The following is an 18,988-nucleotide window of genomic DNA, read 5'->3' on the forward strand; positions in this document are numbered from 1 at the left end:
AGTGACCTCTCTGGAAGGTCACGGTCATCCCTGTTTTCATGAACACGCCCAGTGTAGAGGGCCAGTTGTTGGGCAACATTGGTGTGATTCAGAATGATATGAATGTCCCGGTTCTGACTGAGCAAGTCCGATTTACACTTCCCCCTACACACACCCTCCGGTATAATAATATGAGAGAGATTCAAGCTGAAAGTGGAAGAAAGATCACCTACGTCCTCATCAACTATAACACTTCGCAATGATTCTTTCCTTCACTGGGCCACGCTTCTCGCAGACAGTACCAGGCACACCTGTGGAAGACAGATGAGTCTGCAGAAGACAGGCCAATTGGCATGCTAAAGTTGCACCCCTAAAGCCTTCTATATGGCTGGGGTTTCATTAACACTTAATTTCCATGTTATGTCATGATGGCATCTTGAATCTCTCGTTCATTTTTTTGCACCTTTTTAAAACCGTCACGAATACTAACAGCTTTCACTCATAGTGACTAATGGCCTAAGTAACTATGTATGTATCTTATTAATAAGTCAAGAGTGTGTGATGTGTTCCATGTTCCCGCCTTACATTTTCTGTTTTCTTAAACCATTATTCATGATGACTGTGTCATCATGGGAAACTCAAAATGGAGTCACAAATCCAAAATGGCAGACTTACATTTAAAATTTTCAGTTGAAAAGACATTTATGGATGATTAGTTATTGCTCTCTTTTAACCATAGACACATATTTTTAAACTTGTGAAGTCTTAGAAGATAATTATGCTAAACTGGACAGTTCTCCCTTTCAATGATTTTCTGTTAAATCGAGATCCGGTGAGTGATGCATTCTGTGCTGGATTCTTGATTACATTTTTATATTTCAATGAATTTTCAAAAATGACTACATGCTTCCTCTTAAGACTACATAATCAAGGATCCAAAAGAAAATACCTTTAATATGCTCTATAGATGTGTTGATGAGAACACGAGGTACAGAAATGGAGACGAAAATTGGAGACGATAATTCCAAGCCCCTGTTTGTGTGCTCTGTGACTGGTTTCTCTATGCTCATAATGGGTCCATATGCTTCAGAGTGGTTTGTTTCTTCTCTGCATTTATTTACATTCACTTTTATTTGCATTTTGGTGAAACACTATGTTTTTCCAAAATCTCAAACTACTTGTCTTTGACTAATTTGGCTGTTCCTGATGCCGTTGGCTATCAGACAAATTAGAGAAACACTTGTAGGCACATCATCGTGGGAAGATGATGAATGGAACACCCTAGATCTTAACAGCTCATGATCTTCTGGTTCATTACATGTACATTAAAATTAGCACCATTTTAATTTCAATTGACCTGAAATTTAAAAGGAACCATGGGCCTATGCCATCAGCTTTCAATGGGACTAAAGTATAAAGCCCTGCGTGCAGTGTGTACAGTGCGTATGAATGCTGCATTGTGGGAGAAGGTGGCCACCACGGCTTCGTGTTATGCTGTTTTATTACATGGAAGTAAAATTTATTGTTTTAAATGCATTGCCCAGAATGAAAGGGGGAAAAAAACTATTCAAGGGTAGAAAATGATCAAGCAAACGTGTTGCTGCAGTGCTACTGGTTCTCCCAGAAAATGGAGATTCCTTCTCCCACAGGCTCTCTCCTGCCAAGCCCCCTGGGACAGGGGCCAGCGTGGGATTACTCTCCAACCTGCCAGGCTGTCTGGCGATTGCTGCACACCATGGGCCAGGTGTGATCAGCAGATCCAAGATATGCCCGTCCCCCAGAGTGACCCCCAGCTGGCATGGGGTTGTATAAGTGGCCTCCAGCAGGAGAGGAGCATGTGTGCTCCATTACCAGTGGCAGCCCAATCCACCACTCTTCCCTCTCTAAGTGGCAGACAGGTAGGCCTAGGTGTGTGGGGTAGGAGAAGCCCAGTAGAGGCTCCCTGGAACAGTGCTTTATGGGGTATGTGCTGCATGGTGAAGGGTGAAAACTGCTGATCGCACAGCACACTTCAGATCGCCAGTGTCTGAATACAATTTATCTTTAGATGATGGACATTGGTAAAAGGTGGGGAGGCCTGAGTCAGAGGGCGGGGAACATCAACGTAAGGTGCCTTTTCGTGGGGTACCTGGCATGGCTTTAAAGTTGGGGCTTCGCTTGTATTTGTTCTCCTTGGCTCTTTCTTTTAACTTGCGGGATACTGCGAGCTGTGAGAATGCTGACCAGACTTTGGAAGTGATTAGAATTGTCCTCCTGTGAACATGCACGCTTCTCGGGGTTAGCTTGAGGAGAGTAGATAAAAATCTGACTCAAAAATGCCAGAAGTTGAAACTGAGATTTGCTGGGAATGGACTCTGAGCAGATGCTTCTGTTCACGGGCAGCACTTTCCCTTAATTTGAAGATGCAAATTATATGAATTCCTGTAAGAGAAGATAGGGTTGGGAGGTATGACAGGGAAGAGTTTCCTTTCCCAGAGATGGGGGCTTAAGAGGGTAATTCATAGGAGGAAAAACAAGAACAAACACTGTGCTTTTGTAAATGTTACCACCCACATGTAATGGACTAGATTCTCATTCTATGTCTTATATTCTTTCCACAATATAAGACAAGCTGAGAATGCACCTTCCTGACTAAAACTGCCCCGTTTCCTTTTTCTGTAGAATTAATTTCCATTAATTTCTAGAATAAGATGATATTTAATAATCACGACTGCAAAACTCTATTGTTTCTCTTACTGGAATTTACAATCAAATTCAAATTCGATGATTATGTATATTATATTATGTTGTATAATATAATATGTGAGAAACAGTTCTGTCTGAATCCAATACACCATTTCTGAATGCCCACACTATTATAAACAATTCTTTCTTTACTGAATTTTCAAGGTCTTCAATGCCTTGAAACAGCTATTTGTACCTAAAGTACTATATTCAGATGCTAAGAGTCTTGTGAAGCATTTTACCTCCCGAAATTAAAATATATACATATATATATTTTAGTAAAAGTCTTGCATTTTAATGCAATGTATGTGTGACATGAGCAAATACTTTATAGTGAGTGACAAATTTAACACTACCTCAGAATGAATTTTGGAGATTTGCCCACCTCTGCGTATCAGAAATTCACTATGTTTTATATCATATTAGGATAGAGAATGTTTCTAGCCCAGGTGTTTTTAAATAAAGAAACCGATTTTAGATGTGGATTCGCTGAATTAGTAATATAATCCTTTATGACTGTGTTGGTCCACTTCTGAAGTACCGCATGCAGGAACTGAGAGGAAGAAAAGATGTAAATATGTCTGCACAGAACCTAAAACAGAATTGAGTTATAAAACAGTTTCACATTAAAAGAAGTGAAATTAGAATTACTTACCTTTATTTCTAATTACCTTACTATTTAGCAGTAAAGTTTACATCTTAGTTTTATAGCACCCTTTCCACAAGGTACACAATTTTGTGTCATGCTAAACCAGAGATTAGCTCTAAATTAAGCAACAGTGGTGTGATATAAACCTTAGAATCCATGTTAAGCTTTAACATGACCTCAGAGAAGTTAAGCTCTCTCAGCCCCAATATACCTTTTGCAAAGTGACCACAGCTACTGTATAAAATTTGAATGTACAGTTACAAATTAATAACATCCTATAATTTGCTACATTTGTAATCTGATATGTAGTAATATGATAATTTGTATTTAAACCGATAGGAATAGTTATAAACCTTGTTGCATATCATGTCATTAACTAGCATTAAATTAAATATCTCTATAAAACACTCACCATAATGCCCAGAACACAGTGAATACCAAACAACTGCCTCTCATACAACCTGAAGGAAAGACTTGGCATGTAGCTAGACATGTGGGTCATAGTCTAAATTAACAAAGGAACCCAGAGTTTTTTTAATAAATGCTTAAAATATTATATTAAAGATAATATCAATCTGTGTGTGGTCATGTGTACCTGTAATTCAGTTAATCAGGAGGCTCAGGCAGGGGGATTGAGATTTCATGCCAACCTGGGTGACAAACTGAGACCTCTGCACAGATGTAATACATTGTTCAGGTACCTTCATATTTAAGTTCTGCAAGTGCACGGGGAAGGTGTTAGATTTCTGTCGTCCATAAGTAGAAACCACAGATTAGAGGATATTGGCTACTTAGAGGTAGATCTATGGCTTGAATTTGTACTTCATGACCCCAAGTCTGTGAGAAGAATAGGGATTGAAGGCAAAGTGGTTTTTTTTTTAAATAAAACAAATTCAGATTTAATGATCCTAACGATTCCCAAATTTGGGAAAGAGCCACTATAAGGAAAAAATATAAAGTGATCCACATACATAAGTAATTAAATAGCAACCCTCCCATAGCCTTGAAAGTGACTGCCAAATAGTCAAAGCTTTGTGAGAGATCTGCTTCTGCGTGTAAATATTTCCACAGCAGTAAAACAACCAAACATATTCTGATGATGTGAGCAAAATACTGTATCAGCTGCTTTAGAAACGACCAGAAGCAGGGGCTAGAGAGGTGGCTCAGTGGTTAAGAGCACTGACTGCTCTTCCACAGGTCCTGAGTTCAATTCCCAGCAACCACATGGTAGCTCACAACCATCTATAATGGGATCCAATGCCCTCATCTGGTGTGCCTGAAGAGAGCGAGAGTGTACTCATATAAAATAGATAAATAAATCTTAAGAGAGAAAGAAAGAAAGAAAGAAAGAGAGAGAGAGAGAGAGAGAGAGAGAGAGAGAGAAAGAAAGAAAGAAAGAAAGAAAGAAAGAAAGAAAGAAAGAAAGAAAGAAAGAAAGAAAGAGCGAATGAACCAGAAGCATCCTCAACACAGCTGTTACAATGACTGTGGATCACATAGGGAGGAGAAATATAGAACTCAGGAAGAATAGCAGGGTACATGTCTCTACCTCAGATCAGAAGATCATGTTACTACTGAGAACATCTGAGTTGTAGAGAATTTTCATTTAGTACCTCACTTGAGGTTCTTTTCCACAATCTACCACTAGCTATTGGCAAGATGAACAATCTGTTCTACAATTCCTACTTCATGGAGCGTAGATTTGCAATTTTTTTTGAACTTTTAGATCCTTGGCATTAAATACTTTTTAACAAATTCAACACTGTAGCTTAAAGATAGATATAATTCCAAACTTGGTTTTCTAACATGGAGCTAAAGCAGATCCATGCGTACATACACCCTAGTGTGTTCTGCCTAGCATGGGCTTCATTGTTTTATGTCTACTGAAGAATACACTGTAAATTAACCTTCTGGAACATATCAGTAGTAAACTATAACAACTCACCTTTTCCTACAAAACCTAATATTTTCTTTGGTTTTCATAGCCTTAATTCTATTTATTTATTCATTTATTCTCATTTATTTTAGAGCATAAAAATAAGTATGTTGCCCTATTTAACAAAAAACAGTTTTTCTCTACCTTCTGAATAGAAAATAATTTTATGCTTTTAATATCAAAAGAAATCACATAGTAACACCCAATCCCTGTGTCTGATGAGGATAACAAGCCACAGTGAATCCTAAGAGTAACACCGTTGGTGAACTTGCTAAAATAGCAGATTAGCAAAAGTGTTTGAGTCCTTCATATTCTCCAGCCTCTCCTCATGCCATGGACCAGGTGGGGAGTCCCTCCTGGCTGCTTTCCTCTGTTCCCACCCTCTTCCTCCTTCATTCTGTCCCACCTCCTCTGTTCCCACCCTCCAGCCTCACACACATGCTCTCCACAAACACATACCACATACCACATTCCATTTTTAAAAAGTTGATTCTGCTCAGATTCAAAATAACATACCGTTGGCACAAGTCAAGCTGGGTACACCTATCGCTTCAGTCAGCATGAACAACTTGTACTAATTCTCTTTTAAATAAATACATTGTAATGAGTCCTTTCATAGTAGAATATTCTACATGAACAAAATCCGTACTAAGCAGAGTTCTTAAAAGTTAGATTAACACCTGCAAATGAATTTAAAGGTGGAAAAAAACATCTGGATAGTATCAGCCAAATTTTATCTAAAACATTAGGAAACAGAGACATTTTTATTTCTCATTATATAAAGTACTACTTAAGAAGGATATGGTTTTCTTAGTTCATAAAATAAATCTGAAAGTCACCCCAAAGATTTTTGGGAAGTATTTTAAAAAGCCACCTTACCTTTTAACACTGTATGCTAGTTATAAATTTACGCTAACACCTGTTTGGCTTTGTCAATGCCTAACTCCACTTGTAAATCTTCTGAGATCTCCTCCCAATACCTGCACTGAACTCCAAAGACTTTCCAACTATGAAAGCTATTAAATTTTAAAATTATTAAATACCAAAGGTGGGAAACTTCTAAGTAATTCAGCTGATATGTTGATTCTACTTTTTAACATTAGCAGTCCATCCCTTAAGAGTTTTATGCGCTGCTATTTCACTCATGAAAAGATAGGATATAATCCAAAAAAAGCATCAAGCCCGACTCCTCCCAGCAACAGGAGTTCCCTGAGAAGCTCAACACTCACTGTATAGCATTTGCTTTTCATGATGCTTGTACCACGGAGTAGCTTGGTGAACATGCTTGCTGAAAGTCATTTTTATGTTAAATTTCTCTTTATAAACTTCTAGGTTGAAATAAACCTAAAACGATATCCAACTCCTTACCCGGAGGATTTAAAGAACATGGTAAAATCTGTTCAAAATCTGGTGGGTAAGCCAAGCCATGGAGTGCGCGTTGAGAACGCAAACCCAACAGCTAACACGGAGCAAACTGTGAAAGAAAAGTTTGAACACAAGTGGCCGGTGGCCCCAAAGGAGATTACAGTGGAGGTATTTGGAGGTTATTGGTAATTGCCGGTGTGGTTTGACTCTTAGACTTCTGCACCTTGATGTTTCTTCTGAGTAGATTGCTTTAATAAGCAAATTACACATTATTTCTTAAATAAAAAAAAGACTCCTTTTTGAGATAGGACGGTTGCATCTAGTAAATCAAAGATGGCTCCCTTTCCCCCATAGCCAAAATCATTACTGTATCTTTAATACATGCAGTGGCTCATCAGCTACCCAGGCTAGCCCGTAATATGCTATACCCATGAAAATGTTGGCTACCCAAAATTTATCTGACCATTTCCTGGGAAAGCTAATGGGGCATTTTTATTCAAATAATCACAGTAAAATCCCTACTAAGTTTAACATGAGATTTTTTTTTAATGTTTTTGTATTTGAGTTTCAGTCTCAAAGAAAGAAAGAGAGAGAGAGAGAGAGAGAGAAAGAAAGAAAGAAAGAAAGAAAGAAAGAAAGAAAGAAAGAAAGAAAAAAGAAAGAAAGAAAGAAAGAAAACCCACAAACATTAAAACATTAACCAGGATTAGGAACAAGTAAAACCCAGGCTTGTGGGAACTGACCATGAAAGGCTTGCTACCTACGCTTGGAAATAAGCTAGAGTTTCAGTCTTACTGATTCGTGTAGTCTGAAAAGAATTCAACTACATTACGCCACCTCTGCTGTCTCATCAACTCTTCAACTAATTAGTTGCATCTTCTACTTTCACTAGAAGCACAATTGGAGTGAGCATGTGTAGTCCATATTACTTCTCTAAAACCTAAATTGACAAAAACTCTTTTACAAATCTGCATTTCAAATAATCAGTTTGTGGCATTTTGAACACCAACAATATCTGTCGCACTGTGCTGAACACTGTGAGAGGACAAAATAAATGAAACCATGTCCCAGGGTCCCAAGTGATTCAAAGCTAAGCTGGAAAAAACACATGAAGTGATCCTAGGATCTCTTGTTCTAAATTGGGGCTGAAACATGTACTAAAGATGGGATAACTCCCTTAACGTAGGAACCAGCGGAGGACGTTTCACACAGGGAGAAGACCTTGAGTGACAGCCATAGTCACTTGGGAGGCTGAATAGGAGAATGGCTGGAAGTTCAAGTCCAGCCTAGGATACAGAGTGGGACCCTATTGTAGAAAGAAAACAAAAAATAGACTGCACACTGAAAGAGAAGCACACTTTCGCATCTACAGGAGTAAAACCTGAGGCCTTAGAGGATAAAGTAAATCTTCAGCTTAGTACTTCTTTCCTTTGCCTTATAAGCATCGCTGTGCTCTTTTTTCCCCATAATACCCACACACATCAAAGCAAAATCTCAGTCTTCCATCTAAGATATTAGAATAGTATGAGTAGGATAGAAAACAGTATTTAGCAAGAGCACACTACTCTCTCTCTCTCTCTCTCTCTCCCCCCTCCCCTCTCTCTCTCCCCTTTTCTCTCTCTCTTCCCTCTTCTCTCTCCTCTCTTCTCTCTCTCTCTCTCTCCCTCTCTCTCTCTCTGTCTCTCTCTCTCTCTCTGTCTCTCTCTCTGTCTCTCTCTGTCTCTCTCTCTCTCTCTCTCTCTCTCCTCTCTCCTCTCTCTCTCTCTCTCTCTCCTCTCTCCTCTCTCTCTCTCTTTCTCCTCCCTCTCTCTTCTTTCTCCTCTCTCTCTCTCCCTCTCTCTCTCTCTCTCTCTGTACTTAAACTTCATGGAATCACACTCAACACCCTTGGTAGCATTGTGGTTATGGAAACCTAACCCTGAGCAAATTTTCTACAAATATAAGGACATTTATAATTGCTCAATTTCAGAACTTTGGATAGGTTTTAAAAAAAGCAAGAAAAATATCTGTGATCATAATTTAATAATAACCCATGGTAGGTAACATTAGTTTAAGTCTCCCATGAACATGCCAAAACTCATACACCCCAAAAAATTAAATTTTACATTTCTTCCCCAAACTTGTTCCCACTTCTGCCCCAACCTTAATGTTGGTTTCACAACATTATCTACCGTTATGTATCTTTGAGGCTAAAATGGGGGTAATAACTTCTTCTTTCTCTTCATTCCTTATCCCTTCCAAAAAGTTACTCAAATCTTCACTTTTCCGGCTTTCTCCTCAAATCCAAAACCCTGTCAGCATTGCTGCAAAAGCCATTGTCTTTTTGCTTTACTTTGTCCCCAGCCTTCTTGTTGCCTTGGCAACGCTTTTCCTAAAAAGAGTGCCAACCTAATCGTTTCCTTGGCAATAGCTTCTTACTGCTGGGGGGAAAGTCTGAGGTTCTTCATTAGCTAGGGAAGCTACAGTGGAAGCGGACTCCCAATTTCACATCTCCTGCGTGATCTGCCGCATCCCTTTCTCCATCTGCAGATGTGATCTCTGTAAAAAGAAATTCCGACGGAGATTTCAATACCTTTTCTGAAATTGAGACTGTATCTCCTCATCCTTTCATCGCCCTCTTAAATATAGCCAAATTAAGGGCCACGATTTATTTTATTCAGTGTCCTGATTTAATTAGTATGGATAACCAAGTATGTTATTAATTATGAAGACTGCATTTATTGTGTATTTTGCAAATGTATATATTTTGCATTTTTCATTCAGGGTTTCAATGTTTTTATATTAGCCAAAACTGGTCACAAATTCAAAACTTTCCTGCTTCTGCCTCCTGAGGATCGTGACTGCAAGCTTGTACCACTTTGTCAGTAGTATGTGTAGACTGTGCAATAGAGAATTACACACTTCTTGATAGATTCAGCCAGGTGGTTAAACATCTTAACTAAGGTAGAAAAAATGAAGAATTGAGGTAAGCAAGACTGAAAAAGGTAAATTGGGAAGACAATACAAAGTAACTAGTGTAATGGTGCACTTGGGGGGTGGGGGAAGGGGAATGAGGAATTGAAAATCATCTTTGCCTAATAGTAAGTTCAAGGCTAGCCTGGGATACATGAGCTCCTATCTCAAAAAGGCAAAACCAAATAGAATTCATTTCATAAGCAGCCAAGTGATTGAAAAAAAAGCCAGCCCCAGCTGACCTTTTCCATACCCTAGACTTTCTTCACAGTTATACTAGTTAAAGAACAGAGCCAGGACAGCCACAGGAATCAAGAGAGCTGGTGACAGCAAAGCTTTCCCTTCCTGCCTTTTTCTTTCATGATGTCATCTGAAGTCTGTGTGCTTATTCCCAGCTCAGTGCATGACTAGTATGCCCTCACCCTTTAAATCTCAAAGGGCCATTCCTGATTAGTCTAACCTCCTGGCTTACTCTACTGCTTCTCTGTTTTCTTGCATTGAACGCAATGATGACATTTACAATGACTTCGTATATTACCTTCAGACAGTTTCAGAGAATAAGAGTCATTTTTCTCTTGTGTAGTGTGTGATGATTCAAGTTGGAGTTTTTCAACTTTGCATTGCTGCCAAAGCCATCAGCCCTTAGTAAAAAACCATGCTCCAATTTTGGATTCTGACCTTTTGCTGGGCTAACAATGTGCTCTCCATACTCAACAACAAGCCACATGCCCTTCAGCAGCTGCAGAATTCCAAGTACACACCACATCCACTATAGTGTGCTGGGCTGCTGGGCTGTAAAATGCAGTGTTAAAAATATCAAAAGCATTTTTACTTAATGATACTTTCAACTTATATATCTAGTAAGATATAGCTACAAGCTGGGAGCATCTATATTCACACCAAATCCAGCACAAAAAGAGTACACAATAAATATTTGTGGAATAAAACAATGGATTAGTTAAGTCTAGTTTTATAATCTGACTCTCCATCCAATGAGAAGTCTGTGGAAGGCTGGGTGAGTTTTTGAGGTTTTGTTGAATGGATTCATCCTTGTTGACTACCTTGTGTAGTCACCCTTCATCTGTGCATTGAAGGAATTCCTGATGAATTTATCTACATATCTTTTTGAGATATGAGCCCTCTATATCTCAGTAATTTTTGCTATAGTAGCCATAGACTGAAATAATACTTCACATTTTCATAGAACGTAGCTAGGTGCAACTTAGTAAATATAACCTCCTTTGAGGTCATCGTAAAAATAAAATGCATAAACTAAGAAACAAAATGTTTTGTCTTATTACAAATAACCAAAGCAAAAATATTAAGAAACATCAGATGCTGACCACATTTTCTCAAAGCTGGAAGTCATAGGAAACACAGCTCTCAGGTGCCACGCACTAGCATTTAAGTTTTACTTTTTGATCATCACAGTCACCAAAATCCAGCTTAGTGTAGATTGAGATCAAGAAAATGCGGCCAAATGTTGAAACCAAGTGCAGCAGTGAGCCAGTGGTTCACATCTGTCTGGTTGTTCTCACGTATTGCTGCCCTGAAATACGCTCTACAACCCATAATTCTCTGTGAATTAGCAATGGCCTCCATGAGTGCCTCCGAGCACAGTTTGGGAACTGTGGAAGAGGGTTTTTAAGTGTAGGAGGCAAGAACTGCTCTCTTGGATCAAATTTGTTGCTGACCTTAGCAAGGGAGGTGTATCCAGGCCACAATTTCTTTACCTCTAAAAATGTAAGTGCTAAGAGACCCTGGGGAGGTGGACTAGGGTGACAATAGGTATTTATACACAAAGCTAAGCCCACCACTTGGTTCAGAAGGCTAAAGTAAATGATAACCCCAGAACATTCCTCAAGAAAATAAAACCCCAATTCCTGTCCTATTCTCTTTATTGTTCTGCATATATCTATCTGGATACCTACTTACCATATCTACCATAGTCAAAAATGATACAAGCCTATTTTCCATTTACCGAGAAGCCATATTATCTGCCTAATAATGAAAATCATTCTACTGTCCCTGAAGTTTTTTCTCTTGTTGCTTTTATTAACTCAAATGCTCAAAAATAAACTTTCCTTCTTCTTGTCTCTTACCTTAGGATTCTCTTTCTTCGTGTTATTAAGAGCCAATATTTTGTTTCAATAAAGGAAGGGTAATGGGATTAAAAAAGGAAAGGACATTTCAGCTTTTCTCTCTCTACTTCATTCTTCTCAGCAAGAGACACATTTAGATGAATTTCTGATGAGCCATTTAACAAAGCTTTTTGCTTTACCACCATGGAGACAGCCTCAAAACTTTGCCTTCCTCGGTTTTGAACAGGGCCAGAAACTCATACCCTCGTCAGGCCATGCAGAGCCCTGATCACAGCTTTAAAAAACTGATGTATAGAATCAAGATATCCTAAGCACTGAGTTGTAGAATGTGAGGCGAAAGAAGTAATGTTACATTCTGTGCTGATGTAACTGCTTGATCTTGTTCTCCCATCTCATTTCTTTTATTTTGCTATTTCAAGAAACTCTTTTATTTGTATTACATGTCATCTAAGCATACCTCCTTCCTGAGTTGTTTCACACAAATAAACTACCTTTACCTTCATAGACTAGACAGAAATTAATTAGCACTAATTCTATTTCCTACCACCTTCATCTGATGGATGTGTTGGATGCAGGTCTGAGAAGGCTTCACCTTGCCCAAGGTACCCGATCAATAAGTGATGAGACAGAAGCAGGACACAGAGATGGTTCCCATGACTGACAGGTTGGCGTGCCTTGTTCCTTGCACAGAAGAAGTGCTTCTCCAGCTTGCATCTTCTTATAAATTCTTCCCAAGTCATTCTCATTCTTTTACTCTTTATTATACCAACTTAAAATTTTATTGTGCATTTTTTGCACTGAACTTAATAAACTCCATGGAAAAGCAAATTTCTCTCTTCAACTCTAGGTTTTTCATCATCCTCTTCTCTTTGAGACCTCTTTCAAATCAGATTGTTTTAAGTCCCTGATACTGGGGGCCTCACTCGTAGCCTCACTCTGAAGGGGGAACTAGCTGTGTGGGAATCCAAGAGAACCACATTTTTTTTATTAACTTGAGTATTTCTTATATACATTTCGAGTGTTATTCCCTTTCCCGGTTTCCAGGCAAACATCCCCCTCCCTCTCCCCTTCTTTATGGGTGTTCCCCTCCCCATCCTCCCCCCCTTGCCGCCCTCCCCCCAACAGTCTAGTTCACTGGGGGTTCAGTCTTAGCAGGACCCAGGGCTTCCCCTTCCACTGGTGCTCTTACTAGGCTATTCATTGCTACCTATGAGGTCAGAGTCCAGGGTCAGTCCATGTATAGTCTTTAGGTAGTGGCTTAGTCCCTAGAAGCTCTGGTTGCTTGGCATTGTTGTACATATGGGGTCTCGAGCCCCTTCAAGCTCTTCCAGGAGAACCACATTTTAATGCTGAGTCTTGGTTAAGTGTTTTTGTGAGCCCAGGTCCAGTGAAACAGTTGAACTAATTGATAGTTCACTCTCCATCTTCCTTGGAATGCTATTCTTTTAAAAATTGATAAATATCAGAGAGGTGTTGGTTTTTCATGAGTAAATATTCTCATACACCCCCAAAAATAAGTTCAAGAGATAAAATTTTAGTCAAGAATTAAAGAAATTGATGTGTTTTTCTGAAATATTAGAAGCCTATAGCCTGCCCCTTTGAGTGTTTGAATCTGCCTATTTACACCAACCAAACACTAGACAAATCTTTCCAAATTCCTATTTTATCTAAGTAAATCCTTCTCCAATTCAACAAAACATTTCTACTTGTGTTAGTCCAGTGCTCCAAATTAACAAGATACTAACACACAGATGAACAAACAAATAAAACCTTAAGTGTTCTTCTTTGAATTCAAATTATCATAAAGAAATTAACAGACACAGCTGTTGTGTATAGAAAGTGGGAATTTAAATTTTGGCTCTCTTAATATTCTCCTGATACCTGTTTAATTAGGAATTATCTGAATTCTAGAAATTTAAACTCAAGGAATTTGTACGCTGGGGAGACTGTTCACCGGCTGAGATCTCGGGTTACTTTTGCAGAGGACCGAGTTTCATCAGCACCTACAGTGTTAACTCCAATTCCAGGAAATCTAATGCCCTCTTCTGGCCTCCACAGGAATTGTGTACAAGTAGTGCATTTATGTACATGCAGGCAAAGCACTAACCATAAAATGAAACAAATTGAGAGGGGTGATTTTCAAGCTTGTGGGACGTTTATATTGTTCATTCTTTATAATAAAGTCATATTCTGGCACCACTGCCATTTATTACATTCAACATTCGTTATGCAGTGAAGATTAAGTAGGTTGGAATTGGCCATGAAAATGCTAATAACCCAGGAAGGAGGCACAGCAGACCCACAGTGACTGCCAACACAGTCACCTGGGACACAGCAGGGATTGAAGAGCAGAGGCCAGGGGTGTAGGACTACTAGGCCACCAGCAAGATATTGTGAAGAGATAGAACAAAGATCTCACTGGTCAGCAATGCCCTTCCCACTTGGAACTCATAGGAGTTCAGCCTCTAGAATTCTCATATCCAGCATATATAACTAGGAGCCACACTGCCTGTGGAGGGTGCAGCATAATCCAATGCTGTGTTGAAATGAGATCTGTTCCATCTCAATTAGATTGGAAATTCCCAAAGGACCATGTTGTGTCTTTCTGGGAAACCTCCACAGTTCTTTGCACAGTGCCAGGCATACAAATAGCATCCAAAAACACATATAATGAATAAATGGGCTCATATAAATTAGAAAAATAATTAGTGCTCAATTAGAGACACAGGGTTATTTTTGCAGTGCCCCGCGGTGAATTAAAGTCTAGGGCCGCATCTTTGAGTCTGAGCCAAATAAGATATTGCCATCTTGGTTAACCGTTATTTAAATGTTTACTTTCCTTGTCCTGTATTATTATATCTCTCAGGATTCTTTTGTTCATCCAGCTAATGAAATGAGGATTGGGGAACTTCACCCTTCATTAGCTGAGACCCCTCTGTACCCACCCAAACTTGTTCTGCTAGGGAAGGACAAAAAAGGTAACATCGTGAAGCCGATGTGGAACTGTGCCCGATGCATGTGCATGACAAACCGCCACTTATACATTATGACATGCCATAGTCTATAAGTACTTGCACATGTGTGCTTCTGACATTAATCCATACGGAATCTGCCTTTCATACTTCTTTTGTATCCGTCAGTGTTTGTAGCATTGTAACATGTTTCCCCTTTAAATTTCAGAATCAACTGATGAGTCTGAAGTTGACAAAACTCACTGTCTGAATAACAGTGTCTCCTCAGGCACCTACTCAGACTACTCGCCCTCCCAGGCTTCCTCAGCATCCTCCAACACCCGGGTGAAAGTGGGGTCCTTGCAGCCAACAACTAAAGATGCCGTGCATAACTCTTTGTGGGGTAACAGGTGTGTTGAGAATTCCCCCCTTCTGTGTTCCCAAATGCTCCTTTTCAGCAACTTTGACAAAGTGGAATCTGCTTAAAGTTGGAATTGTGTTTGGCATGTGAATGGCACAGAATATGCAGGTAAGTGTTTGGGCTCACCTGGGACTTTGGAGGGCATCAATGCCATCCTCCAGAGCCTGGCAGCCATGCAAGGTCAGTGGGAAAAGACTCTGGAAACTCAGTGGGAACTAAAAGCTTGAAAGTGAAAATGTGTGTTTGACCATCCCTAATAATGAATATATATATTGGATTATAAGTATGTATAATTCAGCATTATTAGCAAATGAATTCATACATTCTCAGGAAATCAGGCTGGAAGTGGCCATTGGCTATTATGTGCTACTAGGCTGATGCCATAGTGCAGTCAATATTATAGACAATCCCCAGGTATACTATCTATAGGCCAATAGAAGAGTACGAAATCATGAGAAGGAAGAAATCTTAAGGGAGGAGGAAAGAGAAGGCAACAGAATCATGTGACAAGAAGTGAAAGGGAACACTTGGGGAAGAAGAATAAAGGAGAGGACCAAATTAGAACAAAGTCTAATGGCAAAGATGCTTTTTATGCTATTTTTAATCGATTGTTTTATTTATTTACATTCCAGAGATTGCCCCCTCCTGATCCCCCACACACAGTTCTTTTTCCCATTCCCCCGCCCCTTTGCCTCTAAAGGGTGCCCTGCTTCTTACCCCCGAGGAATCCCTCATCCCTGGGGCCTCAAGTCTCTGCAGGATTAGGTACATCCTCTCCAACTGAGGCCAGAGAAAGCAATCTTCTGTTACATATATGCCAGGGGCCTTACACCAGCCTTCGTATGCTCTTTGGTTGGTGGCTTAGTCTCTGGAAGCTCCTAGGTGTCCCAGTTAGTTGAGATTGTTGGTCTTCCTATGGGATTGCCATCCCCTTCAGCTCCTTCAGTCCTTCCCCTAACTCTTCCATAGGGGTATCCAACCTCACTTTAATGGTTAGCTGTATCTGCATCTGTCTCAGTCACCTGCTGGTACAGCCTCTCAGAGGACAGCTATGCTAGGCTCCTATCTGTAAGCACAACATAGCATCAATAACAGTGTCAGGCCTTCTTCCGCTCCCCACCCCCATGAGATGGATCCCAAGTTGGACTGGTCACTGAACAGCCTTTCCCCTCAGTCTCTGCTCCATAAATTTTGACAGTGAGTTATCAACCCCATCGCTCCACTTGGGGCCCTGACTATCTACTGGAGATGGTCTTTTCAAGTTCCCTCTCCCAACGGTTGGACATTTTGGCTAAGGTCACCCCCATTGAGTCACAGGAGTCCCTCACATCCAGGTCTCTGGGACTTTCTAGAAGGTCTCCCCAGTCCCAACAAATTAATGAAATAAATAAAACAAAACTGGAGAGTTGGCCTTATCTGAAGACAGCTTGCACTCATTAGAAATACCAATCATTTTTAAGTTCTCTCATCTGGTGGCTTGGAAGTGTTCTGGGTCAGAAATTGTAGGGATAAGTAGTAGAAATCCCCTTATCAGCCAGTCTTCAAAGACCATGGTTGAAAGAGCACTTACTTCATTCAATCACCCATGTATCCTGAGCCCAGAAAAGACCTTCCTCCTCATGTTTGCATTCTATGGAAAGACCTAAGATGCTATACAATAAGTACACTAGTCAGTTTCCTAGTGTGCTACTAAGTCATGCTTACTCAGAAGATATGAAAGTCAGAGCATGTTAAACTGGGCGGCTTCTTCTTCTTCTTCTTCTTCTTCTTCTTCTTCTTCTTCTTCTTCTTCTTCTTCTTCTTCTTCTTCTTCTTCTTCTTTTTCTTCTTCTTCTTCTTCTTCTTCTTCTTCTTCTTCTTCTTCTTCTTCTTCTTCTTCTTCTTCTTCTTCTTCTTCTTCTTCTTCTTCCTCTCCTTTTTGGATGGTGGACATGAAATAATGTGACTTTAACCATAAGCCAGGTGGGGATAAATGAGCTATACAAAGGCTGGTGGTGTTCACTGTTCCATATTCTTCTTCTAGAAAAGTCACCTCTTCCCTCTTGGTCATTTTTCTCCTCCTGCTTATGTCCACAGGATTGCACCACCTTTCCCACAGCCTCTAGATGCAAAGCCATTACTCAGCCAACGGGAGGCTGTCCCTCCAGGGAACCTCCCCCAGCGTCCTGATCGGCTGCCAATGAGTGATGCTTTCCCTGACAACTGGACCGATGGCTCCCATTACGATAACACAGGTTTTGTCTCCGAGGAAGCCACAGGCGAGAATGCCAACAATAACCCTCTCTTAAGCTCCAAGGCTAGAAGCATACCTGCTCATGGGCGCAGGCCTTTAATCAGGCAAGAAAGGATTGTCGGTGTTCCCCTGGAACTGGAGCAGTCCACACACAGACACACACCAGAAACAGAAGTGCCTCCTTCCAATCCCTGGCAGAATTGGACCAGAACCCCTAGTCCATTTGAGGACAGGACTGCTTTTCCCTCCAAATTAGAAACAACCCCTACTACCAGTCCCTTGCCTGAAAGAAAAGACCACATGAAGGAGCCTACAGAGACACCAGGTCCCTTTTCTCCAGGAGTGCCATGGGAGTACCATGACCCCACCCCCAACCGGAGTCTCGGTAATGTCTTTTCTCAAATCCACTGCCGCCCAGATTCGTCTAAAGGTGTTATTGCAATTAGCAAAAGCACGGAGAGGCTTTCCCCGCTCATGAAAGATATAAAGTCCAACAAGTTCAAAAAGTCCCAGAGTATTGACGAGATTGACGTCGGTACCTACAAGGTCTATAACATTCCACTGGAAAACTATGCTTCTGGAAGCGATCACTTAGGAAGCCACGAGCGGCCAGACAAGTTCTTGGGACCAGAGCACGGCATGTCCAGTATGTCCAGGAGCCAGTCGGTACCCATGCTGGATGACGAGATGCTCATGTACGGAAGTAGTAAAGGCCCACCCCAACAAAAAGCATCTATGACTAAGAAGGTCTATCAGTTTGACCAAAGCTTCAATCCACAAGGAGCGGTGGAAGTAAAAGCAGAGAAGAGGATCCCACCCCCTTTTGCACACAATTCTGAGTATGTACAACAGCCGGGTAAAAACATCGCCAAGGATCTCGTCAGCCCCAGAGCCTATAGAGGATACCCACCCATGGAGCAGATGTTCTCCTTTTCCCAACCATCTGTAAATGAGGATGCCATGGTGAATGCTCAGTTCGCCAGCCAGGGGCCCAGGGCAGGCTTCCTAAGGAGGGCTGACTCCCTGGCCAGCTCCACAGAGATGGCCATGTTCAGAAGGGTCAGTGAGCCCCACGAGCTGCCCCCTGGTGACAGGTATGGCCGAGCAGCCTATAGGGGAGGGCTGGAAGGCCAGAGCAGCGTTTCAATGACTGATCCCCAATTCCTCAAGAGGAATGGCAGGTACGAAGATGAGCACCCTTCATGCCAAGAAGTGAAAGCGCAGGCGGGAAGTTTTCCTGCTAAAAACCTTACCCAGAGGAGGCCACTTTCTGCCAGGAGCTACAGCACAGAGAGTTACGGGGCCTCCCAAACCAGGCCAGTTTCAGCTAGGCCTACCATGGCAGCCCTCCTGGAAAAAATACCATCTGACTATAACTTGGGTAACTATGGTGACAAGACATCAGATAACAGTGATATAAAGACAAGGCCCACCCCTGTGAAGGGAGAGGAGAGCTGTGGCAAAATGCCGGCAGACTGGAGACAGCAGCTGCTTAGACATATAGAAGCTAGAAGGTTAGACAGGGTATGTCTGGCGTTTCTTTGTAAGAATTCCCTCCTGCCTTGGGTTTTCCTTTCCTGGAGTCTCTGAGCACATGTGGTAGCGCATGAGTTACAGGAATGATAGCTCTCAGAATTTTACTTTTATTTTGTGGGGGAGATGAGTTGCAACAGTTT

General features: G+C 40.9%; 1 protein-coding gene across 10 annotated transcripts in view; it reads left to right on the forward strand.

Moving 5' to 3' along the window:
- The window catches only part of Lrrc7 (leucine rich repeat containing 7), a 453,319-nt gene that overhangs the window by 375,407 nt on the left and 58,924 nt on the right, over positions 1 to 18,988 (forward strand). For 6 of the 10 annotated variants that reach the window (XM_032897090.1, XM_032897087.1, XM_032897094.1 and 3 more), the window contains exons 17-21: positions 1,629 to 1,877; positions 6,621 to 6,821; positions 14,574 to 14,685; positions 14,888 to 15,068; positions 17,156 to 18,836. In XM_032897090.1, the coding sequence (XP_032752981.1) occupies positions 1,629 to 1,877; positions 6,621 to 6,821; positions 14,574 to 14,685; positions 14,888 to 15,068; positions 17,156 to 18,836 (2,424 nt within the window). Of the gene's footprint in view, positions 1 to 1,628; positions 1,878 to 6,620; positions 6,822 to 14,573; positions 14,686 to 14,885; positions 15,069 to 17,155; positions 18,837 to 18,988 lie in introns of those variants that run through there. The other 4 variants (XM_032897091.1, XM_032897093.1, XM_032897097.1 and 1 more) reach the window with 4 other exon arrangements.

Source organism: Rattus rattus, chromosome 3 (assembly GCF_011064425.1).
Source record: "Rattus rattus isolate New Zealand chromosome 3, Rrattus_CSIRO_v1, whole genome shotgun sequence".
Taxonomy (NCBI): Eukaryota; Metazoa; Chordata; class Mammalia; order Rodentia; family Muridae; genus Rattus; species Rattus rattus.